This window comes from Dysidea avara, chromosome 1 (genome assembly GCF_963678975.1).
Source record: "Dysidea avara chromosome 1, odDysAvar1.4, whole genome shotgun sequence".
Taxonomy (NCBI): Eukaryota; Metazoa; Porifera; class Demospongiae; order Dictyoceratida; family Dysideidae; genus Dysidea; species Dysidea avara.
Window position 1 is genome coordinate 7,330,542 of NC_089272.1, and position 27,091 is coordinate 7,357,632.

General features: G+C 37.4%; 2 protein-coding genes across 2 annotated transcripts in view; one reads left to right on the forward strand and one right to left on the reverse strand.

The window, feature by feature from the left end:
- Positions 1 to 27,091, forward strand: part of LOC136254385 (N-alpha-acetyltransferase 50-like) — a 314,728-nt gene that overhangs the window by 265,273 nt on the left and 22,364 nt on the right. The gene's annotated exons all lie outside the window — the stretch shown is intronic.
- LOC136254307 (glucose-6-phosphate exchanger SLC37A2-like) overlaps positions 5,708 to 27,091 on the reverse strand; it is a gene marked incomplete in the record, with an annotated part of 323,373 nt that continues 301,989 nt past the window's right edge. The window contains 10 exon segments of the mRNA XM_066046986.1: positions 5,708 to 5,862; positions 12,478 to 12,548; positions 12,598 to 12,651; positions 13,653 to 13,699; positions 14,396 to 14,474; positions 19,481 to 19,554; positions 20,479 to 20,527; positions 25,430 to 25,515; positions 25,580 to 25,654; positions 26,628 to 26,718. Of these exon segments, the coding sequence (XP_065903058.1) occupies positions 5,790 to 5,862; positions 12,478 to 12,548; positions 12,598 to 12,651; positions 13,653 to 13,699; positions 14,396 to 14,474; positions 19,481 to 19,554; positions 20,479 to 20,527; positions 25,430 to 25,515; positions 25,580 to 25,654; positions 26,628 to 26,718 (699 nt within the window).

Genomic DNA, 27,091 nt, shown 5'->3' on the forward strand with positions numbered 1-27,091 from the left:
TTATGCTAGCATTATGCTCAATGCTTTCAGGCACCTATTATGCTCATTATTATGCCAGCATAATTGGCGGGTCCCTATTCACACGTGACAGCTTAAGGCTGTGGACACAAAGTAATATAATATGTAATATTATTATAGTTACTTTATTTTATGGGTAATATGTAACTGTAACTAATTTCAATAGTTCAGTTTCAAGTAATATGTAACTAGTTACTTTTATCAAGTAACTTGCCCAACATTGTGCATTGGTCACTGGTAGGCACCAGCCTATTATGCTTTTAACTTCACCTATTATACGCTATGCTGCAGTGCTCTAAAATTTAACCTATTATGCTTATAATCACTGCTTGAAGGTTCTTAGTTTACTAATTTGTTAAGATGCCTTACTGTAGTTATACTGATAGTAAAGTGTCAGTAAACTTAAGTATATGGAACATAATTATTTTACTAAGTTTTAAACTCTCAGTAAAACATCAGTGAATGCGGGTTTACTGAAAAACTACTAAAATAACAAACAATTAACTGTTCCATATACTGGGGGTATACCACTGTAGTAAACTAAGATACTTCAAGCAGTGAATTATGCTCAAACTTGCCATAACCTCAATGTTTACCTATACTATGTTCACGTTGAGCTGAACCCTGAAAAACAGCTAAAAATTAAAAGTGGATTTTTTCTCAACAAAGTTAACATTTCTGCCAACCAGATGATTATTGTTAACAGCAAAGGTGTCAACAACAGACACGTATGGTTTAGCTCCATTACAAGTTCGGGAAAGGGCTCTAATGGACACTGTATTTATATGGCTTCTTCATAGGAAATGTATTGTGAAAATTTTGATTGGCCATAAACATTATGTCAAACATTTGAACAACAAGATTTTGAAATATTTTTAGCGGATCAAGCAGTACTGCAAATGCACCAAATTTCAAGATCGTGTGTAATTGCATCCACGATTTATTTAATGTTTTTTTAGGATTCAGCTCAGCGCGAACATACTATAGGCACTTTATGTATATTGATAGCAATAACTTTTGGCTACTGATTCTACACTAATTTTCCTTTTGTGTGCGGGATGGAATATATGTAGTGGTATATGGCCAAACGAGACTATATTAAAAAGAGTAGCTACTGTATTTTGACCTTTTCCATGACATGCATACATTCTTCAATGATCACAATTTACATGCAGTATGGCAAAATCTACCCATTATGCTAACATTATGCTTGATACTTCAAAGCACCTATTGTGCTCAAAATTATGCCAGCATAATAGCTAGGCTGGTGCCTATATAGTTACTGGACAGTAGAGAACTATAGCTAGTCTGGAAAATTTTATCATGATTGTTTAATGCTTGTAGGAGATATAAAGCAATAATTATGTGAACACATCGATCAAGTAAATTTCAGGAATAAAACACGTTTTAGAAATCCCAAAAACAAGTTCTTGAAGTTAATTTGTCCTTCATTACCTCGACTTTCATACATTGTTTTCACATTTTCATACCTTTGGAATGGTTGATAATGGTGTAAATTATTGTGCTATACTTGGGAGATTATACTTTGTTGCAAACATTCATATTAATTTCATATTTGGCAGTAGAATACTATAATATTATCACCTTCAACCTCTGAATGTATAGTGGATCGGAGCTCTGCAGTGTACATGTTTTCAGTTCTGTTGACCCTCACCATTGACGTCGTCATGCATTGTGGATGACTTAAACATCAATGTACTTTCCTCACCAACTAGCTCCCGTAATTTGCTTTTTCTCGTTGTAAAATAATTTCGTATGCCGAACTCAGGGGTGGATTTGGGGGAGGGGGGCTAAGGGAGCCGTAGCCCCCACCCCACCCCCTTCAATTTTAAGTTAGCACTTGGCCAATAAAACCCTAAATATTCTATGTGTATCAAAAGCAGACCTATTTCAGGAACTATGCATCACTGCCAACACAAATAATGTCTATGTAACTATACTTATTGTTCAACTCTGTTCCAAGAGAATTATAGCTTCCTTTTCCTCAAGAGTTCTTCAAAAACAAGTTTCGATTGTGGGTTGCATCTCCAGTAACAAAAGCTTTAATTGTGGGTTTTGTTTTATTCAGATGATTAGCAGTATTTTCCACTATGGCTATAAGAGGTGAAATGAACTATATGATTCAAAAAAGTGTCAGTTAGTTTAATTGGTTAGATTTATCAGCTTCAATATAATAATTATTATGTAGCTAGCAGTCATTTAGCAAACTGCAGTCTTTTGGTAATTTGCAGTCTCATAAGGCAACTATAGCATGTTCACCCACTGTAAACTCTTTGAATGTAAAATCTGTATCAGTTACCTTCTGATATGACCCCAGGTTATGGTACTGGCATTTGTAGCTAGCCCATAGTTCAGTCTTCATAACCCGGCAGATATAATAAGTTGACTATCACAACAACAAATTCAGAAAGCCCATAAATACAAATATAGTTGCACTTTGCTAAGGACTGCCAGTGGACTAGCTAATAGCTACTAGTACCCTCCACTGAATTTTCTTTTCAGTACACTTTATTAGTGTTATTATGGCTAACAAAGTGTCACTAGGCTAAGGAGTGTGCATGCTAATAATTGTGACGTTCAACACCACTACTACATGTTTCTGCCTCACAGTCACAGATTTAGCTGATTAGAGCATGGCTAAGAGGAGCTGATGCATTATGGTATATAGCTAGCTATTATCTAAATGCTTGGTAGCTACAAATGAAAAGATTATGATATCATGCATACATGATAGCTATACTCAATGCATATTGCAATCTGTCTTGATTTAATGGAAAACTAAAATTTGAATGATATATAACAAACTGAAATACCATTATTTTCCACTGAAAATTGCTAAAAATTACTCTTAGATTCACCTTTAGAGGGCCTAATTTTCAAAAATTTCCTGGGGGCATACTTCACATGCTAGTGTGCAATGTACTCACTATTCCAAATAGCTAATTTGACCATGATCTTCAACTAGGGCCTTGTGAGAAGGCTTGGTATCTTCTAATGTCTGGCTAGTTACCTATGTCCGGATCCCTGTCCAGGTTAGCCCCCCTTTCAAAAAATCCTAGATCCGCCCCTGAAACTTGTACGAAAATTTCTTACATGAAAATTTTGTATAACATTGAACTACTCTAAAAGAGCAGTCATTCACGTAAATCATTAGTATTAGTATTAATTTCAAGAAAAAGGCACAGCCTGTGAATCCTGCTCAATTACATGCATACAAATCAATCATTATAAAAATAATGATAATCAGTCCAATGTTTATCTAAGAGATTCTTGAATGAAGTTAATGAATCAACATTAACAATGTAATCAGGTAAACTATTCCAGTCATTAATTACCCTGTTCGAAAATGTGTAAGCCCTTACAAACTTGTTAAAACTCTTCTTATATAATTTGAAATTGTGACCTCTTACAGGTGTGTAAGTAGTTGGGGAGAAGAAAAATGAAGCATCAACATTAATAAGTAGACCATGTAATATCTGATAAACTAAAATCATGTCTCCTCGCTTCCATGTTTTTACACGAAAATTTTTATCACGAAATTAACAAACTTTTGGTCTTAGTGCGTGATCATCATTGCCAGCTAAATAGGTGTTGGAAATTGACATCACTAGTGCTGTTGTGCGGCCTACAGTACACTATGACAATCATTTCATAAATGCCCTTAGGATTGTTGGGAGTTGGTATGCATGGCATGAAGTCAGACAGTCACTTTCAACTGCTTCTTGGCATGTGATGTTTTGATTAAAGTAATGACATGTGGGATGCTTTTTGTTTCCATCCTATATTATAAGCACTAATGCTTGGACATACACTCATGCTTCATCACAGCCATTGTTCTGTGTATATAAAACAAATACATTAGCTATAAATATGTATATGCATGTATACTGTATATACACCATGGACCGGATCACTGTTGATTGATTTTAATTTTAGGAAAGAAATCATGTCAAAGGCTAAAAGTAATGACAAGAAGAATCTAGTATAGATCATAAACACAATTGGTGCATGTAGAAAAGAAATATGTGACCCGGTCTGCAAAAGGGGTCTTATATAATAGCCTTTCCAAATTGTCGAGTTTGACTAATCATAACTCCTCGTGTTTTCAACCTATCACCTTCATATTACACCAAGCCATATATGTAGTGCTATGTTAGGGGTATAAGGGACTAAATTTCAGGATGATACTACATTCACAAGTCAAGTTATAGGTTGCCAAGTACATGCAATTGAAAAGGCTATAAGACCCTTTTTGCAGATTGGGTCACATATATATCTAGCTTGGTTTACCAGTTACCTGTCTGATTGTACAATGTCAACATGTGAAATCTGGTGGCCAGTTTTCAGAGTGGATACCACAGGGAAGTGGTCTATGGCCCTTACTTTTCTTGACATACATGAATGAGATACCTTCACAAGTCAGACATGGAAAATTGGTGCAATGTGCAAATTAATGGTAATAATATAGCTCTAATCTGCTCAGTTGGTCTATATAACTGAGAATTTACATTCTCAAGCTGAGCTCTCTGTTTGAGAATAGAACTGTTGTTATTGTACTTTATTGTGTTAACTGCCACATAGAAGAACGGCCCTACCGAATGTGTACATTGAGTTTAAATCAATTCCATGCAATTAATCAATTAATTATCCTATATAGCTGGCCAGATATCCTCAACGTGATAGAGTACTGAATTAAAAGACAATGTGCAAACTATTCATCACAGAGTGAAGTATATGCACTGCAGCACATACAATAATCATTTATTGCTTTATATAATATAATAACTGATCACAAAAGTGGCTGGCATATCATACTGTATGGTTGACTGATGATTGTCACAACTTTCAGTATACTATAATATGATTTGGCTATATGCATAGTTCCAATTCAGTACCCATGTGCTATCTAATTCAATCTGAAGTCTGTTCATGTGCTGTTGTGGTATTATTGAGCCCAAGTCAAGTGAAGGTAGAAGTGTACCTATAATCGGATCGGCTACATTGAACCGATATGGAATTTTTTTACCAATATCGGTATCGGTACAGAACAGCAGGAGGACCGATATTTATACAGTAGCAATAGTTTGTACATAAATGGATTATGCATTAGTTTTCTACGTTATCCATGTGGCTCTGGCTTATTGTTCACTACGCAAAAAGCGCTAAGCGACAAGAAGCCATATAAATGCACATGATTCTAGTGTTTGTTGCTGGAGCGCTTGTCACAGACTTTACAATTGAAGCAGTTACAGAGTACCTTTGTAATAAAAGAAGGATCACAGGATAACCAAGGAAACTTGCTGTACCAGTTCTTACAAGACATTAGAATGCAGAAATATCCGTTTAAGGCTTCATGGGAGTATATTCATAAAAATGTTTGTGGGTGCCTAATTGTCTGGATTGCACAATAGAAACCCAAGCTGTATATCACCACAGGCAGAGTATAGCGATGAATACACGCACATGTCGTAGGGTAGGTAAATGTACACTTTCGTTTGCTTAAAATATTAATGTAAATGTTGGATTATCGGCTTCTTTTGGTTGCATCAATATCGGATATCGGTACATGCCAAAAACCCATATCGGTACACCTCTAAGTGAAGGTATATCATACTGTATTATTTCACTCATATTGAAAATTAACTATGATGTAATCATTATACATTGATATTTTTAGTCATTCAATATTATTTTAATAGACAATATCATGTTGTACTTGTATTACATAAAACAACTTGATCTGCTAGTATTTACAAAGCAAATTCTGTTTCTTGAAGGGAAACTGATTCACTGTCTGAATTATGCAGTATTCTTGCAGCTTTTCTGCAGCAAAACAAGTACCACACATAACAAAAGAGCATTTTCACTATTAACAATTATGCAAGTACATACATTACAGCATGTAGATTTTAGTGTATGCATGTATCTCAAGCTTACAAGCACGTGTGACTGTTCTATCAGAACATCTTGATCAAAATATACCAACTCACTGTTCCTCATGATCAGTGTCCACTTCCCAATTGTTTTGCTAATCAACTTTACTGGCTCATTTTTCAAAGAAATGGCTGAAATCATGTTAATGCCAATAAATTTTAACAATATACACAGCCATTATTAGCATTAACATCATTTGCAGCTATTTCTTGGCTGCTACCTTTGATTTCACAACTTTTTTACCCAGGCTTTTAAGGCTGCACCATTTTTCACAGTTTGGCTGTTTTTGTGTGGATTTCAATTCTTTTTATACTTTATAAGATACTAAAATCTGACTTTTGGGAAAGATTTTACTCACATTTATACTTTTCTATACAGACACAATAATGATTATTGAAGACAAACTTATAAATGGCCTTCGTTAAAACCCGGACCGGACCGGACTGGACCGGACCAGAATTTTATTGTTGAGGAGTGCGTATCCAACTAAAATAAATTTAGGTGCGCTTATACAATCGCGTGTTGCACAATCACGTGTTTTTATCTATGGTTGCACAGTTGTAGTTGCGTGTTATTTCACGCATGTTGCCACGTGTGGAAGGTTATCCTCGTGTGTAAGCTGTTCTTCTACCAGAATAATAGATGGAGGCGATTGTCATTAGCTCTGAGTCCGACATAAGTGGTTGCAACTCCGATGATTCTGATTTCGAGAGAGAGATCGAGGAAGTGAAAAGACGTTCAATACTAGAGTGTAGAAGAGTTGGAGAACGAAGCGATGATGATGTTGGAGAAGGAAGTAGCACAATAAAGGTAACAGCAGTTTTTAGTGCCATGTGTGTTGTGGAGGATAGCTTTTATATAATATTCGAACGAAAATAGGGTATAGAAATATTCCATCTCCATAGTAACAAAAATAGGCACCGTAATTCCTTGATTATTATACCGTATGTTGGCCATATTGTTGTTGTCCTCTTGGTGAATGTCTTCTGTATATATGCATGCCAGTGTTGTAAGTGGATCAGTACTGCTGTCCTGCTAGACCCCTTGACCCAAATAGTAGTCCATATGTGACCCAGTTTACTGAAAGCAGAGTACACCTATTGGTAGACTTTTAGTCTCCAGTAGTCCCAAGCTCCTCTGCATAAATATATGTACTCATGTTTTATATTATGCAGACTGACAGACATGTGAAGAAAGAAAATGAAAGTGATGTTTTCCTATTGTAAGTACTTCTGCTCTGATTTTTATAGCCATATGCATATATATGTATTCCCCAGAGATAAAGATCATGCCAATAGCAGACCAAATGATTTTAGAAGCAGGGAACATGGATTTGTTTGTGCAATAGATAATGAGGTTACAATTTGATGTCATGTAGTATTAGCTTTACAAGTCTATTGTTTAGGATGAAATAGATGAACCTGCTTTGAGCAGTGATAGTGATTGTTCCTCTCCAACCATGTGAGGACATTATCACTTGAAATATATATTGTTATCAGCACAGGTTTTAGGAGTGAAGTTGATAGAAAATATTTAAACAACGACAAATGCGTCCCTATTTATGATGTACGTAATATTGGGTGTACCTACAGTGAAGCAGTCAGAGTGCTTTTAGATGGAGATGCTAGTCTGATATGTACAAAACAGCCTATTCTTGTTGAAAACAATTATATGTTTCTTGTGGATTTAAATTCGCTCGATGATCCTGATGATATTAAGAGTGATGACTGTGGGTATTGGATGCACAATGGTTGCAAATCAATCCATGTTGCTGTGAAGTTTCAAAATGAAAATGTAATAGATGTGCAATCCATTGGAAAGTCAACAACACCAGATGAAAATAGTAGAGTATACTGCTTAGTCCGTACATATTATATACATGACCCACACAAGGATTTCAAGAGAATTTTATATCACATTTTTGGTGAGTTTAAAATTGCTAGTTACTTTTGTAGTCTGGACATGCTATACATTTTAGTGTATACACACACACCCAGTCACCCACAAGAACATGCCCCCAATGATCCATTACAATGGTACTGTGAAAATTACTGTTCTATTTGAGTATTTTGTCTAGGATGTGCATTCTTTCATGTAATTTAGTGAAGTTCTGTATGTGAATATGTACAATATTTACTTTTAGATTATCTGAATGCACTCAGAGCCCAATAAGTTCTGATAATAGAGGGACCACTTTTAAAATAACATTTGTTTGCTTGTGTATTATAGTACATTTCATGTGGCATTACAATGGTTATGTGTATGTATTACTTGTGCATAACTTTAACATTGTTTTTATCCAGATGCCAACAAAACCAGACATCACTTGTGCCTTGTGCAATACTACTTTGACAAGACACCACCCCATAAGATACTTTCTAAACCACATGGTAACAGTAAAACAGAAAGGCCTTATTGTCGTACCATGAAAAGTGTACACAACACATTAAAACAGAGTGTTAGTGCTACACCAAAACAGGCACTTGCTGATTCATTGCATAAGTGTGGAGGATTGCTTGGGGCTCGTAGTGTGGGATGTCTTCCAAAGAGTCGCAGTCAAGTGAGGTACCACCAGTTAAAAAATAAACAACAATCAGGAACTGACTCGTTGTTTACTGTGATACTTCAATGCAAGTCTACTGATGCAAATTCTGATGCTGCATTTGTACGAAGCGTGGTGGCAGCACCAAAACCAATGACAGTACTAGCCACAAATCGTCAATTAAATGACATGGTGAGATTTCTGACTGATCCAAGTCAACATGCAGTGATGGGAATTGACCCTACATTTAATTTTGGTGACTTCAATGTCACACCTATAGCATTTCGTTACCTGCTTCTGGAACACAGAAAGGAAGGTCATTCACCTATTATGCTTTGCCCACTTCTTGTTCACCAGCAGAAGAAATTTTCATCGTATCACTTTTTTGCTTCCACTCTGATAAGTCTCTGTCCTAGTCTTCGAAATATCAAATCTTTTGGTACTGATGGTGAAACACAGCTATTCCAAGCCTTTCAAACTCAGTTCCCTGAAGCTGTACACCTACGATGCTTTCGTCATTTCCGTGCCAATGTAATTTCCAAGCTAAAAACTCTTGGTGTTTCCTCTGATATGGTTGATCATTACATGAAAGATATATTTGGAGCTACCACAGATGGGCTAAATGAGGTTGACTCTTCAACAGAAGAAGAATTTGATCACAGATTGCAAGATCTCCAGGGTACTTGGAATAGTCATGAAAGATCTGTCAACCCACATCATGTACCGTCATTCTTCAACTGGTTTGTGAAAGAGAAAGCTGGAGATATTAAGAGCAGTATGCTATTGCCACTGAGGGAGGCTGCTGGTTTAGGAAGTCCTCCGTCTCCTTTCTACACCAATGCCAATGAAGCTTTGAACAGTATGCTGCATGAGAAAGTAAAATACAAAAAGTCACAGTGGCATGAATTCAATGAGTAAATGAAGTAATTAGTTACAGAAAGCTATCGTTTGGTTGAACTGGCGGTAATCGATATGGGTGATTTTAAATTCAGACCTCAGTACCAAGACCTGGTTGTAACACAGAGACGATGGTTCCAGATGACCCCCCTGCAACGGAATCACCATCTCTCAAAAGTTTCGTCAGCTTCTCTCAAGCAAAATGAATGTACCAATGTTGCCATTTCACTGCCCAGCTTGCCCACCACTCCAGATAATGTGTCATTGTCACTGTCCTTGGATGATGTGGATATCCCATCTGTACCCAGAAAACTTTTAGAAGGAATGTGGCATAAAGCAGAGAATCTTCTTTGCACCCAAGGCCAGGTTATAGAAGGTCCTACATCAAGCTCAAACACAAGGAGTTATGTTGTAGCGAGCAATTCATCAGACCGCCCTCATATAATCAAGCAAGGCAAGCCTGGGCAGTTTTCATGTGAGTCATCCTGTCTGATGTGGCAGTCTTCCAAAATATGTGCACACTGCATTGCTGCTGCAGAATATTCTCATCAACTGGAAGAATTTTTGGCATGGTATAAAAGTTCAAAGTCAAAACCTAATCTTTGTAGGTTGTCAAAAGTAGACATGCCAAAGGGAAGAGGCAGGAAAGGTGATAAGCCACCAAGAAAGAGAAAGAAAGGAAGTGCAACCTGTTTTGCCTTAGTGGACCGTCAGGCTACAATTTCTCGTGCAGACCAAAATGTTTCAGATGTGCCCATGTTATCTGCTAGCTCAAGCAGCACTGATTGCTCTACATCATTTACTGCACCTCCGTCTCCTCACCGATGGATGTACACACCAATTGAGAGCCAACAGTCATGTTACAATACATCTATGCAAAATAATTTTTCTATGGGTTTGTTCTCTCCATATTCTCAAGTTGGATATCAAGCATTTCATACTCCACCTCAGGTGTATCAATCACAGAGTACTCCACCATTAGTGCCTCAAGTATACCAGCCACAGAGTTCAGTGTCATGTCAGTCAAGTCCCAGCATACAGCCACAAAGCCATCCTTTCTTTGTCCGTTTCATAAGCGGGAATATTCGTACATGCCAAGGATGTAGAGAGAGTCTAAGGCTACCAGATGGAACAATTCCAAATCCGCCGAATGATATTGTAGTGGCTCGTCTTGAAAGAAGACCATACTTTGATCGGAGTAGCGGAGATTGGTGTTTTCCTTGACGAGAAACAAACAGCCATTATCATTTCAAGTTGTCTTGTGTTGTCAAAGCGGACCCTTTGTTTGTACCCAGCACACTGCAGGTACCACCAGATGTAATTGAAGACCTCACCCCTGATCACCTGGAGTTAGTTGCTGCTGAATATGGCCTCACTATTAGCAGTTAGTAGGGTATATACTGAACTGGTGTATTCTAACAGTTTAACATTTAGTATTTAGCTATTTTATAGGTCTTGTGGTTATATTGCTTTGTAGTTCATTTCAGTTCAATTCAACGTTTTAAAATCAAATGAAAATAGCGTAGTGTGTGTAAATAGCTACAAACTTATAGCTAATCAGTCTGACGGCAGTGATAAGCCAGGGTGGCAACTCTACTGACTATTCAGTCCAGCTCTTAACATTTTAGTTTATGTAGATCAGCGTTAGTTTGTATCTCGCCGCCATTAATACTGTTAGCTACAGTGAGAGTATCGATTCGCGTGTATACATACCGGCAAGAGTAAATAATTTATTTACTCTTGATACCGGTATACAACTATATTTCCTTCGAAATCACCATCAATCACTCTGGCGATCAGTGGAGAATCGTGCCCTGAGTACAAATGATTGAAGAGCAGAGTACACGTCCTGTATCCCTAGCAAGCACACCTAAATTTATTGTAGTTGGATACGCGCTCCTCAACAATAAAATTCTGGTCCGGTCCGGTCCGGTCTGGTCCGTTCCGGGTTTTAACGAAGGCCCTTATAAATGCATTGTATTGCATGATTTACTTCAATATTTGGTAATATTACTGTAATACTCTAATAGAGTGCACATTTTTTGAGGACTTCTAATAGAACATACATAGAATGTTCCAGAACAATCCAGCACTTCTATTGGTAGATTACAAAATCACACATGTTTATTTATAAGCAGGATTTTCATTTTTGCAGAAATTAAGTGAGGTGATCAGCCAGGAGTGGTTCAGTGGTTAAGGATGTGGGTGTTAGGTATGGATCCCTGGTTCAAACTCTCATAAGGTTTTTTGACATTTTTGTGAACTATTTTACCCTGGGGTGATTGCTCTATTAGAGTATCTTGATCCTGCGATTTTACACTTGTTTGGTTTTTACTTTATAACTTTGTAGCTGTAACTCTGTTGCTATTCAAACTATCAAAAGGCACTGCTACAATGATCAGCCTATGTTTACACCAATTTTCAAATTATTCCCATACTCGGTTTACCCTGCAGCGGTGACAAAAGTTTGTTATACTTTACAGGAGCTTTGATTTCTTTTCGCACACTTCGCAAAAATTAATGTAAACGTGTAATTTGATTTGGCACAAATGAAGAGCATATTAAGGTGAATTCACATACCAAGTTTGCTGTAAATCTGATGAATATCCAAGGAGTTATGAGTGTTTATTGACATAAAAAATTAAGAAGAAAAAAAAGAAATACACTGAAACTTTGAATGCCCATATCTCACAAATGGCTGTTGTGAAGTTATTCAAATTTGCTGTGTGGCCTACCCTACTTGGCGGATAGTTATATTGCAAAAATGGTGTGCTTTGGAAAAGGGGCCATGGAGCTATGCACCTGTGAAAAAGTTGTTTTCTATCTTCTTGTTAATATACTCATGGTGTGACGTGGCGACTTTCTTGCCACATGACACACTACTGTGTGTCTTAATCTAAAGCCTACAAGTATGTGTGACTGTTCTATTAGAACCTCTTGATCAAAATGTACCAAGTCACTGTTCCTCATGATCAGTGTCCACTTACCAATTTTTTCTAATCGACTTTACTGGCTTATTTTTCAAAAAAATAAATTGCTGGTAAAATCAGTACATCTCTACTTACTTGTTTGACTGCTGTTGGTAGCAAGGTCTTCTCCATTTTCTAACTTCACTAATAACTAATCTAGTCAGTAGCTAAATTAGATCAATTTCAAATGTGCTAAGTATACACTTGATCACTGACCAGACTAGAGGCAAAGTAGAGGGACATGAACAAGTAGAATACTGCATCCCATCCCTACACAGGTTATTGTAATCAACACCTAATAAGTAACACCTAACCTGTATACATGATTACTGTATTTCCTCAAAAAATACTACACCCTCAAGTTTAGCACTAGCATGAAATGACATTGCTTGTACCGTAATTTAACAGTGCCACACCCCCAGTAGTGGAATAGAATACCTTTTAAAGGTATGCATTATTAGTAAATCTTGTTCTCCAATCTCCATATTATTCTAATACAAGCATCTTTGTTTGTCTCAATACAGTATATCTAAGGACGTTAGTTATAGTATGTACTGTACATGTTGAGCTGAGCCCTCAATAAAATTCAATAATATTTTATTCATGTGTGGAATTATACAAGTTATTGAAATTTGGCTCATTTGTATGACCCACTAAAGATACAGTATAATTATTTATACTTTACTATTTGTCCTTGGCTTACTGAGCTACTGCTGTGTAAGTAATGGAGGAAATACAGTAAACATACTTATATCCCAGTATGTGGAGTGTCAAAGTGCCATGCTGGGTGATAACTAACTTATCAACAGTACATGGGTTTTCGATTAGTGAAGCTTCGAAACCAGCCATGTTACGTGAGTACAGAGAGGTAGACTGGTAAGATTAATACATTCGCTTAATGTTTAGTAATTTAGAGTGGTAGTGATGTATGTTTGTGCTACTCGAGTTGCTTCGTGACAAATAAATTAATTAGAAAACAGGCACTAAATTAAGATTAATGGTGGGTTTTTGGCTATGATTCACACTGGGATATAAACTAGCTATATCCCAGTACACTTGGGCAATATCTTAGTGTTATCACCCTCGTCCTCAGCTTTGCCTCAGACTCAGGTGATAACTATGATATTGCCCTTGTACTGGGATATAACTATAACATATTGTGTACCTGTATGGATGGATAAAATGGTACAAATAGATTACACTGTTGTTGTCACAAATATACATCAAACACTTATACTAAAGCATCGCATGTTGATGGTTGTATGTTATACCTCATGACTTGATAATGCTCCAGTTATTAGTGGACCAAATGCTGCTCCTGATAATATAATACAGTAAAGATTATGAAACACTATTACAAATGTCATTAGCAAATTTTCCTCCTCCACTTTTGATTACATATGTTATATGAAATCATTTGCTATAATTAAGTAGTGATCATTAACATTTTATAGTTTGAAGGAGATGACAAAAGTCACCGACAGAAATCACCTGCCATAATGCCTCAGTAGCGATGAAGTGCAAAAATTAAAAAGTAGGTCCTTTAACACATTTCAATTGCCTCCAGTATAATTTTCTACACATGTGTCAGTTTCACAATTCCATTACAAATTGCCTACCAATGGCTAGTTACTCCTTGCACTTCGCAGCATCAACAAAAGGTTTATTGCACTTTTACTGTTAATAATGACAGAAGTCAAAAATTGAAGTACAAAATTGTATGGCTCCACAATTTCAAATCTGGCAAAGAAAATTATCTCCAACTAATCAGGGCATACGTGACAGCATTAGTTCCTTGGCATTGCTATAATATCAAGTTGAAAGCTTGTCATAGGTTTGTGAGCTTAGGTGTTAAAAATGGTACAGAACACATGAATTATGGCAAGGACTACCAAACCATTGCTACATGTGCATAAAAACTCATAGTAGTAGTCGTGATTGTTTATTGGGGCATGAGCTTTTTTACATTACTTTCTTGGCCTCATGACTCACTACTGATAGTCTTGATACTAACCCATTGATCCTATTCCATTAATGAGACCAGTCACTGTAGATTTTGCCTTTGTATTACCCTTCAATGACTTGTGTGTACCCTGTAGTGATGAGTAGTAATAATGTCATCTCATGATGCATACTCTTAGGAATAACTATTATAGTATACATAGATCTAAAAATAAATTTGCAAATTTGGCATTGGCATTGGCATTTGTGAAGCTATAAATGTGACCATGCAAATCTGCAAATACTCGACACATTCACACATTTATTGAATTCCGTTTTATTAATTAAATGGTTATAACTTACAAATTCAGACTTGTATGGAGATGTTTCTGTACATGCAACCTACACCATTATGTTCTCCATATGTGACTGGATTTTGGAAAATCACCCATATGAGCGCATTGTTGATTCAGAGAAAAACATATTTTAATAATTTAAAACATTGTTACTCACCAGCCTTGGCAGCTACACGTATGGATTTTTCGAGCAATTCACAACTTTTAAGAGTACCTGGTGGCCAAGGTAATCACTGTAGAGTTTCCCACCATTTTAGATAGGTTTTTCACCAGTGTTGTATCACGAGTCCTCAAGAAGGGGTGGAGGGTGGGGGGTGATGGGGTGGGAAAGAGGTAGACTACAAAATGGATGAGGATGGTAATTGAAGGCACCAGACCACAAAACAGCCCATCAGAGGCAGCAATTGATTGAAATGTCACAAAACAGACATACATCACACATACAGCTCCCTGCTCGTCTGTCCAGAGTGTATGAACCCCCCAAAGCACTTCCCTGTTGTTCACAGGCCTGTATGTATTCCTGGCGTGGTTATACAGGCCGCCAGAAAACAGTCCACCAAAAGCAGACCCGACAAGTTGAAGGCGAGTTTGATATGGAAATTGTTAGCCTGATATGCAGCAACTTCATGCTGGTGGTATCTCACTTTTCGCTCTTGCGCCCATGTGGTTGATTTTGCAAAATCCGGTCACATATACAGGTAAATTAATTGCTGGATAAGATATATCTTCTAGGTCCTTCCTACAAGTAGGGCAGAGACGAAAATGGTGAAAAAAGATAAGAGAGTGAATTCTAATGCAAGATAAACTAATCCTTACATTATAAAATGCAAAACAAGGATTTTTGAAGTCCTCTTGCTTTGGGGAGTACGATGATACTGGGTTTTTGCAGTTAGCACCTTCCTTTATCATGAAACGGGACATTGGAAACAGCTGAAATTAAAAGCTGAAATTGAAAAATTGAAACTGAAAAACGAAAATTGGCTCATTATAGTAGCAATGTCAAGTAGGTCCAACAAATATGGCTAAGGTGTACTCATAATGTAATAAATTATCAATCAATCAGTCAGTGCTTAAAATGACAGCTGTATACTATCTTACCATGCCAAGACCTACTAAAGTCCATGGTCATGTCACTCATGAAACAAATGCTCAAAAATCTACAGAATTTTAAAAATGATTTGTACGTATTATTACCTCATTGTGTTTGGTGCATTCTATGTAATAGTTAGACACTCGTCATTTGAGGATTTAAAAAGTCAATAATTACTGAGGTGCAGTTGAGGTAATAATTAATGTCACGGATGGTTTGTAAATCCTCAAAGGTGCAAACAATGGCGTAGAAGCCGCGAGTTGGTATAGAGAGTTCTTATTGCAAACATTGAGGGTGTTTCAATGAACAAAAGATTTGAGGTCACACAAGCCAAAGGGCATGATGATAGCTAGAGATTGTAAAGTTGATAAAATTTGTATTGTGGCTTTAGAAACATGTGAGAATGGCAGCAAATGTGAATAGCAAATGTGAATAGCAAGTTGTCTAGGTCTACAGGGTGTAATGCAATATGGCAAAGGCCACAAATTGAATTAGCTAATGGCTTCTTTTTTAATCCCCTGCTAGTTACAGAAACAGGAGCATCTGAGTGCAATTTCTTCATTACAATCAGCTTGTAATCGCATCATTTCCCTTGGTGTTCGTTTACTGATGTGTTGAATACCAATTGTCCCAAAAAGGATAATTTCATTACTGTGGGTTGTAAACAAGTGTCCTATTGAGTTAGGTGTCTTAATAATAAGACACCTGCTATCAGGTTTCTTTGTAATAAGAAACCTCCACACGAAACCTCCACACATCAAAGTAAACTACAAGTACACAAAAAAATTGGAATTTTCAACTAGAGCAGGGACTATATATATAGCACATCAATAAAAAGTACTGAAACAAGCTGGAGTAGTGCATGATATTAAATCACAGTAAAACAATAAGAAGTGTTATATCCCTACTGTGCTCCAAGATACCATAACGGAAATGCACAGAAGGGATATAACACTTCTTATTGTTTTACTGTAATTTAATATCATGCATGTTTCAGTACTTTTTATTGATCTACTATGGTCCCCAATCTAGTTGAAAATTCCAAATTTTTTGTGTGCACTTGTTTGTTAACTTTTTTTCATTTTTTGTAAAAATTATTATGACTGGTGAACTCACGCATACCGCATCTGAAATGGTACCGCATGCCCCAGCTATACCAATTATTGTCTGAAAAGTGAAGTATCTGTTTTAAGCTATGTATGTTCAACCCTCTACACAGTATTTCGAATCAAGAACTATTTGAAAAGCACCTCTGCAATCCACGCATACCGAAAGAAATGATGCCGCATGCCCCAGTTATATCAATTATCATCTGAAAAGTGAAGTATCCATTACGCTTCATTGTCAGCTATCTTCAACCCGTTACACAGCAGTACGAATTAAGAACTGTTCGAAAAGTACCTCTGCAATCAAAGTAGCCACTATGAAAAATACAGACAATTTCCGTTATGAAGGGAAGCCATCACGTGCTACTGCCAAATCATCACTATTTGCTGTCAGCAAAGATGAATGGGACATAAAGGAGGAAACGGGTAAGTCCATGAAGAATGCATTGTACATACTGCGGTATGCCAAAAGGCACTTCTCGGGCTAAAGCGACGTTGAATAGTGAAAAAATCAAACCAGTAGCCTTAACCATTGTCGAGTTACGCTTGTCTGAAGGCATCAGTCAGTTACTCAGTCAGTCAGTAGAAAATTCTGTTCAATAATTTAAAAAAAAAATTCTGTATTGAAAGCATTTTGGATTGATCTGAAGGCTTGTTTGGGCTTAGTTTTGCCTAACCAATACTGCCTCATCGTCATAAGGGAAAATCGAGGCTGGCTTTTTGGTGATGATATTTCGTGAGCCACGCCTACTCCTTGTGGTCCCTACTATACAGTACCATCATACTGTATGATACTCTATCATTGTCTAAGGCTTGCACAAACATGTTGGATCTGGTCACAATCGCTAAGGTCAGGGAAAGTTTACATACCAAGTTATGTGAGTTGGCAGAACTATATATCATTACAGTGTGGTAGTAACTGTATATTAAGGATCATACTTTCTCACACAAAAAAACTGTTTATCAGAAACCAGCCTCACAACACTTTCGTGACGCCTTTGCAGTACTAGGTAGGTGGAATTAAGCCCAGAAATTCCTTCAATAAACCCGAAACAGTTCCAATAGGTTGCTACAAAATAAAAAAAGAATTATAAATTATAATAAGAGGAATTTCCTACTGCCTGACTGACTAACTTACTAGACAAGCGTAACTTGATAATGGCTAAGGTTACAGATTTGATTTGATTTTTTCACTGTTCAACATCTGACAGGTGCCCTTTGGCATACCGCACTACATACAATGCATGTATCATGGACTTGGCTGTGTCCTCCTTTTTGTCCCATTTATCTTTGCTACCAGCACAAGGTGTTACTTCTTGGTAGCTTACCTTGTGACGGTTTCCGTATGTTTGTAATGAGATTACTGGAGTCTGTATTCTCTGTAGTGATTGCAGAGGCACTTCTCAAAGTGTTCTTAGTTTGTAATGCTGTGTAACGGGCTGAACATAGCTGAAACGAAGTGTAATGTCCACTTTACTTTTCAGCCAGTAATTGATAGTTGGAGTGCATGTTCACATGATAATAAGTGTGGCTCCATTCTTCTTTTGATGTGGCACACTTGGATATACCATAGATAATAGAGTAAAGGGATAGGAAACGCAATAACGTGACGTCACAAAATACGTACATTTCTATTGGAATTCCGTGTAGTACGTCACGAACATACTCGTTACGCTTGCTGCGCTTGTATCAAAGATAAACAAATTGTTGTAACGACAGAATTTTGTAACCAACGACTGTGAAACTTCGCTACAGTGAACTCAAGTAAGTAATCGAGGGAAATAGGATGGTACCGACCCTCAAGGAAGTTATACGCAAAATTAAAGGAGATTGAAAGTGAAAAAAACGGCCCAAAAATTACTTTAAACCACTTTACTTTCTTCGTAAATATATTCTATCCTTTTAACTGTGATAAACCTATTTCTTACCATTTAACAGAGGGAACCAGAGGAAATATCGGAGCAAAACAGGAACTGTTGCTTGAAGAAACGACTAAGTATCTTCCATTTTTAACCAAAAGTTTTAACCACCTTGCAGTACAACGCAACGCTAAAAGACTGTGTTGGTGACACGCCTAGCTTACCACAAGATTCGAAAGTGGAACCGGCTATAAAAGAAGCGGTATGGACGAGGCATGTAGGTACGATGAGCGAAAGTGTGACAGCGTGTAACAATCACGGTTAATGCGATACGCTTTGTTACAAAATCTACGGTCTGAATTCTCTCGCCAAAATCTCTCACATAGGCCTAAATACTTACTGTAGTCTGTTGGATTACTATTTACGCTGCTTAGAACACTAATTCTCACAAAACTGTCTTGTCCTTTCAAGTCACGCGTAACGGAAATCAAACCGGAAATTGCTTGCGTTTCCTATCCCTTTACTCTATTATCTATGGATATACCAGTCACAAACACATTTAAATATGCATACGTATATATTAACATATTTTCAGATACTGATTCCTCCATGTACAGGGGTATGCAATATCAAACTGTCACACATAACTAATATACTCTCACTCTCTCACTCTCACTCTCACCCACACTCACTCACACACACAACACACACACACTACTACTACTACTACTACACATTTACATTTACCAGGTCAGCGCTAACAGCTGAAGTGATGACAGAATGAGGCCCCACCACTGTGACTCCAGTTAAGAATACTAAAACTGTACAAAATTACACAGTACTCAGTTTAGTGAATGTTTTAATTAGCTAGCTATATATATATGTACATACACCTGAAAAATAAATTAATATTAACAACCCACACATATACCAATGGGTACATAATAAATATATAAAGGGAGGGGAGGAGCAGTTTATATATTTATTATGTACTCTTGATACCACCATACATAGGTGTAGCAACCACAGGGGAGGAGCAAAGGGGGGCTGTTGACTCCTCTTTGTATGTAGAAAATATTGAGATACTTTACAGGCTGATCAGTTGCTCTTATAGGATAGTATTGGGTGAAATTGCCCTCAGAAATGATCTCACAAACTCACGTTTCTAAGAGTTTCGGTGACATTCCCCAAGACTCCCACAAACACTATAGTTCACATGTTGAGTATGCTAATTCGTTTACTGATGAGTATCTTGACATCCACCTAAGCCAAAACTGGCCTGACTTTAAAATCTTACTATGGCTGATGCAAGAAAATTATTTTCCTTTGAGAAACAACACTACATCTTTGTTTGCAGTGATATTCTCTAAACATATACTGTACATATGCAAACAATACTTTCAGCCTAGCATATAACTCATGCAATACAACTTTTAGCAAACATGCGATATAAGCAGTATAATATTGTACAATGTTTTATGGAATACAAAGTTGATGAATTTGCCTCACACATTCACCAACTTTCCCTGCTATTTCCAGTGCACATCACTCAATATTTATATGGTTTTCTTTTCCTATCTCCTTTCATTGCTTTGGCAATATTAAAGGTTCTGGCACAGTTCAATTAAGCTGAAATCCTTGTCATGATGCCAGTATTAGGCTCCTATATTATTCATTGTGATTTTTAAGGTGTATGAAGTTAATTCACATAATATGTATGTACACTGTGAATACATCATACGTACTGATAGCTAATGGTAGATTTGCACTTCCAAGCTTCCTTAGGGTGAATATCTAAATAACACAGATGTGATGTACATATTAACCTGGTAAACAAGTCAGCTTATAATGCCTGTGTTTAATTTAAAAATAAAATGGCTTCATGTTTACTGAAATAAGTATGAATCCCTACATTGGGATTTATTTTGCATTCTATATACAACATACACCAAATAATGTGTGTAGCATGTGAACTGACCAATGCACACAGTACATTATACAATTGTACACATGTGTAATTAGAGAACTTCTGAGTACTTGTGGCTGTACTGTTGGTTGTTGAAAATTATTGTGTATCTAGTTGTATGTGAGTGAGCGGAGAAACATGTCAGTATCCCTAAGCCCTTCTGTACAAGTGACATCAGTAGTGGTATCTAAAGTTTGAAATCTGTTGTAAAGTGAATGACAAAAACTAAATGGGTAAAACTACCTACACTTTTGGAAGGAGAAGTGGTGGTCATTTGGCTGGAATTGAGTGAGGTGGACCTAACAAGAAAAGAAAAGCTATGTAAGAAATTGACCCCAATGGAATCTGTTTCACTGGATGATTTCCACAAAAGCAAACTCTATCCAGGCAAAGCATCGTCAGTATTATACCACATTAAGCTACTTGCCCTCCTTGGAAGCGGCAAGCCAGAAGCAGTTGTTGCTACAATAGTTGTTGATAACTCTGTAAGCAGACAACTATGAGCCACAGGTGAAACAAACAACGTAGTTGAGAGAGCACACTTACTCCTTATGATGGATGAGCAGGAGCATTAAAGAAGGTTCTAGAGAGCCCACTGATGAACTAAAGCACCTACAGCAGCAAATTATACAGCTTACAGAACAAGTATCATTGCTATCCACTGTCAGTCACCCTAAAGACGTGCTGCGCTGTTTCAACTGTCAAAATCCAGGCCATTTGTACCCACCTTTTCAAAACCAGCAATTTTGGTGCTTTAACTGTAGATAAGTAAGCCACATAGAAAAAAGACTGTCAATCACCCTGTTTGGGAAACAGCTTAGGGATTTGTGATGGCCACCAGACATCCCCGACCAGAGGCTATTCAGACACCATTATAGTTGCAACTGAAATGCACACGGATCTCTATTATAAATGTACATACTGGAGGAGAAGTACTAGAAGCAATGCTGGATTCAAGCTACACTGTATCTCTCTGTTATGGCTAGACATGGTTTCACACATTAAATCCACTGTCACTCCCCCTCCTACAGTATCTAAACATCTGATAACAGCATCTGGCCAACCTCTGGAAGTGGTAGGCTGCATGTCATTGCCAATTTCCCTACAAGACAAACCACTGGTCCTCTACCAATTTGTCATAGTACCAGACTTGAGATCATTACAGCCATATTAGGTTTTGATATTCACAACAATATGCTCTTCAATTAGATTTCTCAACTACTCCAGTTTCTGTACTTTCATGAGAAGTACACAGTTGTACTGACCTAGCTCTTGCAGTGGTGCAACCAATGGTAGAAGTAGACATGAAAACAAGGTTAAAGTTACATGCAGTGATAGCTATTAGTGATCCAGCGATTGATGCTGTAAAAGATCGCACTAATTTGTAGTTTGGTAAGCCATGTTTTTTAGAGTTTCCAGAACGTATTCCTGCATCATTGACTCCATCAGTATGAAACTTTATTCAGAAATACTCCAGGAGTCACTACTGCTGCTTTCCATCACATCCCCACATCTTGAGCTCCTGTAAGAATTCCAACACACTGTATGGTGCGTTACAAAGATGCAATACATGAATAACTTCATTTGATGCTATAGCAAGGGATTATGGAGGACAGTAGAGGTTCATGAATGGCTCCAGCAGTGTTTGTACCAAAGTCAAGTGATATCCATTTATATGCATTGATTATAGAGAACTAAACAAAAGAACCATAAAAGATGCATATCCTCTTCCTCTTGTAGATGAACCTCACAAACTGCTCTGTTTTCTCAACATTAGATTCTTAAAGTGATAACTGGAAGTTTCCAGTGCATCCAGATGACTATCACAAGGTGGCTTTGTGTTTTGGACCAGGAATGTGATTGTATCACTTTTAGCAGATGCCTTTTGGCCTGACTGAAGCTCCGGGATCATTCCAGTGACGTATGAACTAAATCATGCATGCATGGACTTACTATCATGTATATTGATGATGTCTTGGTGTACTCAGAGGGTGAAGAACAATACAAATCCTATTTGCAGCAAGCTAAGTTTATCGACAACTAGGCTTCACCTTCAGGGGCAACATATGCTTTTTGGGTAAATCCCAAGTGACCTACCTGGGCCATGTATTTACTACTGCAGGTGTAATCCTAGATAACACAAAGATACTAATTGAATAAATGCTACAGCACTGTGTCAGTTTCTGGGCTGGCTTTATATTATTGGCAGTACATATCTGGTTTCTCTGCCATAGCAGCACCTCTAAATGTGTTGACAGTACCACATACACTCAGACAGCCGCTTCTGCTAATGCTCTTAATCACTGAAAACTGCTCTAACCAAAGCAACCATATTGGCTTATCTCAACTTACTTTCTAAAGTGGCCCCATTTGTTGTGCAAACAGATGCTAGTGCTGATGTGTTTGGAGCAGTACTAGAACAAGGCAGCCATGTCATAGCAATGCAAGCTGTGCCGTAACAAAGGCAGAACAGATAATAGTATTATCAGAAGGAATGCCTTGCTATTATCTGCTCACTCAAACAGTTTCATCACTACTTACTGGGACACAAGTTTCATTTGGTCACTGATCATGCCCCACTCCAGTGGCTGTCTGCCCAAAAGATGAAGGGTATGTTGTATTTGTGGAGTTTAGCAATGCAAAAATTTGACAAAAAGAACTCTTTGAAACTCAAGGCGGATACCCTTTCCGCTACAGTGAACCAGATCCTCCACAGACTGCAGCAGTCATTATTACAATGTCATAGCTGTTGTATATAGTTGATGGAGTGATACTGTATGTGGCATTATAATTATGTCCCAGACTCATTAACTGTCACTATTACAGTACTAGTATTACCACTTAGCCTGCAACCAGTGGACCTACGGCATTGCCATGATGATCCTACTTCTTGGATTTGATGGAACAGACTACACAGACAGACAGAGACAGACTACACAGACTTAGACAGAAGGCCTACATGGCCAGATATACTGTTGGCAATATATCAAATACAACCAGTCTAAGCCAACAGCACCTCTAAGAGCCCCAATAACTTCTGTTCCAGTTGGTAGGCCCTGGAAGCTAATTGCTTTTGCTGTCTTATAGGTATGTACTCCTAATAACTGATACCTCCTAATTGTACAGGATTACTTTACAAAATGGGTAGAGGCAATTCCATGCCTGATCAAACTGCTTAACTCACAGTGTCTGAACTTGTTTTCAGTAATGGGTATCCCAGAGATAGTCCAGGGATGCAATTTGTAAGTGCACTATTAAAGCACATGGTAGAATCATTCAGAGCTAACAAATCCCACACCACAACTTAGCATTCTTGAGGGGATGGTATGGTAGAGAGGTTTAACCGCACTGTTAAATACAAATGCACCACTCTTATGTAGAGGACTGGAAACACAGCGGAGACTGGTGCTGTACACTTATGCATTCTTCAACATGTATTCTTCAGGCACATCTTCATTTAAGTTGACATGTAATAGAACTCCCAAGACTACACTGTTTGCTAAGCCAGTGTAGTCTGCCATTGTAATCTGTTCATTTCTGCCTTTGCTCTAACCAAACACTCCTTAGTGCCAAACTGCATGTAACAGAAATGAATGACTTTGTAAATACCAACCTAGTAGAAGTAGTCACTATATAGACAAAAGAGAAAGTATAATAAAATTTCAACCAGTCAAGAGTATAAGGCAGGTGATTGTGTGTGGCTCTCTATTCTTACAGCGAAGAAGTTAGATCCACAATGGGTATGGACAATTAAAGCAGTCAAGACTCCTCTTAACATGGAGATCACAGATGGGAAGAAGTACAAGATAGTACGTGTGAACTGATCATGCCCCAGAATCCAGCTACACATCGGTGATCAGTTGTGTCAAGAAGATAACACTGTTAGCTGGACTCCACCAACAATTGATCACTTCATTGACTATTCCCCAGATTCTTCAGCTGCTCAGAGGCAGCCGTGTTGTCAAGAGTTAGAAGACTACCACTCAGATACATAGGAACTTGAACTTGAGGACAAGCTGACACTGAAGAAGAGCATATAGCCAGGGACGCCCACAGGATGGGGTAACTGGGGCAATTTGACTCGGGCCTCAGCCTCAAAGGGGCCCCAGGGGGCTCCATCAAGAGCCCCTTGAATACCTGCTAAAAAGATTGATATACTCTAAAATAGAGCAGTCACAGTATCTTTTAACTTACAGCTAGGCTGAAGTTGTGATTCAGAGTGGAACCCTCCTTGCCCCTGGGGACCACTTAAACTCTTTGCCCTGGGCCCCTTAATTTCTCTGGGCTGCCCTGCATACAGCATGTAAACTGACTAATGCACACAGCAAATTATACACATGCATAATTAGAGAACTTTTGAAAAATGCTGTACTTGTAGTTGCACTGTTGGTTATTGAAATATTGCGTATCTAGTTGTGTGTGAGTGCATTAAGTCAGAGTACTACATGTGCATTAAAACATCCGCAAAAATACTATTGGAATACTCAATAACTAGGGTGACTGTTTTATTAGAGTATTAATCGCACAGTTACACGGTGTCAACAGATTCCCTTAGTTAAAGCCAAGAGCTTGCCACTCAAGAACATACTAGGGGTATGATGGTATACTTTACACTGCAGCAAGAATGATAGTGTCATTTTCCAGCAGTGCATCCTGTTTTATTAATAATCTTGATATGACTGCATAATAGGACTCTGTTTACTCTTGTTAACACGGATAGTACTACTAACCATGGGGATGGACAGGTAGAGTAGTACAGTAACTGCTACAGCTCTGGCATTCAATATATCTGATAATAATCCTGCTCCAATACTACCTGTATATTTGAGACAATAGCAGTATATAAGTGATAGATAAGTTAAATCTACCCTGCCATTTACCTATCATTCCTCCAACATCAAAAGTGGTTGCCATAGCTCCTGACTGAAAAGTATCCAAGCAGTGACCTCCAATCTCTATAGAAACAGTATCACACATGTACATGGTGTGATCCTATAAAGGTACAGAAACCTCCTACAATTAATTTTAGAAAAAAGCTACAAACAGCCCATTTTTACCACAATGTACCTATCAAAAAGCTAGTACTATAACACAATGCAATACTAGCAGCAATAGCAAGCCAATTAAGTATAACATTATAATATACAGTATATCAGTTGCCAACACTAGACATCTCTGAAAGCCAAAATCTCTTGTATGTATAATAGGTGGACTTTTTGGTCTAGATTTCATTATCTAGATTATTAGTGCCACGTACACACTTTTCCTTTTTCTTTCAGATTGTATAGAATTGCACATGGCATAGTTTACATCGCAATACATTCTGTTAAATGTTTTATTTTAGATTTCAAATAAGGAGGTTGATACACGGATAGTAAATTTCATCAATGTATGTAAGACACTTCATTGAAGAGATTTTTCTAGTTGGCATGACAAAACTTGCATTGTGTTTCCCAAATTTGCACAGCACTCGCATGAACTATGTTCATAACAGCACATAAAATATTTGCAGATGGTTCATGCAAGTTTTCAAATGTGACAAAAGCAGATGCACGCAAATTTAATGTTTAGCAATTTCTATCAAAGCAAACAAAAGAAACTACACAAAATAAACTTTGTAGGTATACATCCTGGAATGTTAACTGTATTATAAAGCTCAAATTTGTTATGCAAGACATCCAAACCAGATGAAACTTCTACTGTGAAAAAAATTCTGGATTATGCATAAATAAAAATTCAGTTATACACTTTATGTTGCATGCTTGCATGCACCATTGTCCATAATTATCATGTACTAAAGGGAAGGATATCCATTACATGTGTTATCTGGGAATAAAACTGGTTCCTATCTATGTAAAATAATAGTCTTACAGAGACATAAAAAAAAGAGACAAACAATTAGTACACTAAACAGATCACATGACCTACCATTATTCTTTATGTAAAATGGAAGCCATAACAGGAAGGAGTAGGACACCATCTTGGCAAAGAAGTGTGCCAATGAGAACTCTAACACTCCCTAAAATGTTTATACATACATATCCACACAGTCAGTTTTCATGGAGCTAGCTACATACAGTATGTACGTATGTGTTGTAGAGCTGTGCAACTGGACAAAATATCATAATCGGTTACTGGGCAAATCACAACTTCCGGTTATCCAGTTAACTGAACGTAACAATTTTTTCTAATTTTTATGCTGGACTTTGTTACATGCACCTTAAAATTTATAGTATAGTTTATCAGATTATATTTGTAATGGCCAAAGTAAGTCATTATACGTAAGCTGAATCCTGCAACATGTGTGATATCAATGAAGAATACCCAAATTATACATTTTTTGAGTAAAAATATTAGAGATCAGTTAATCTGGTTCTGACAAAAAAACAACT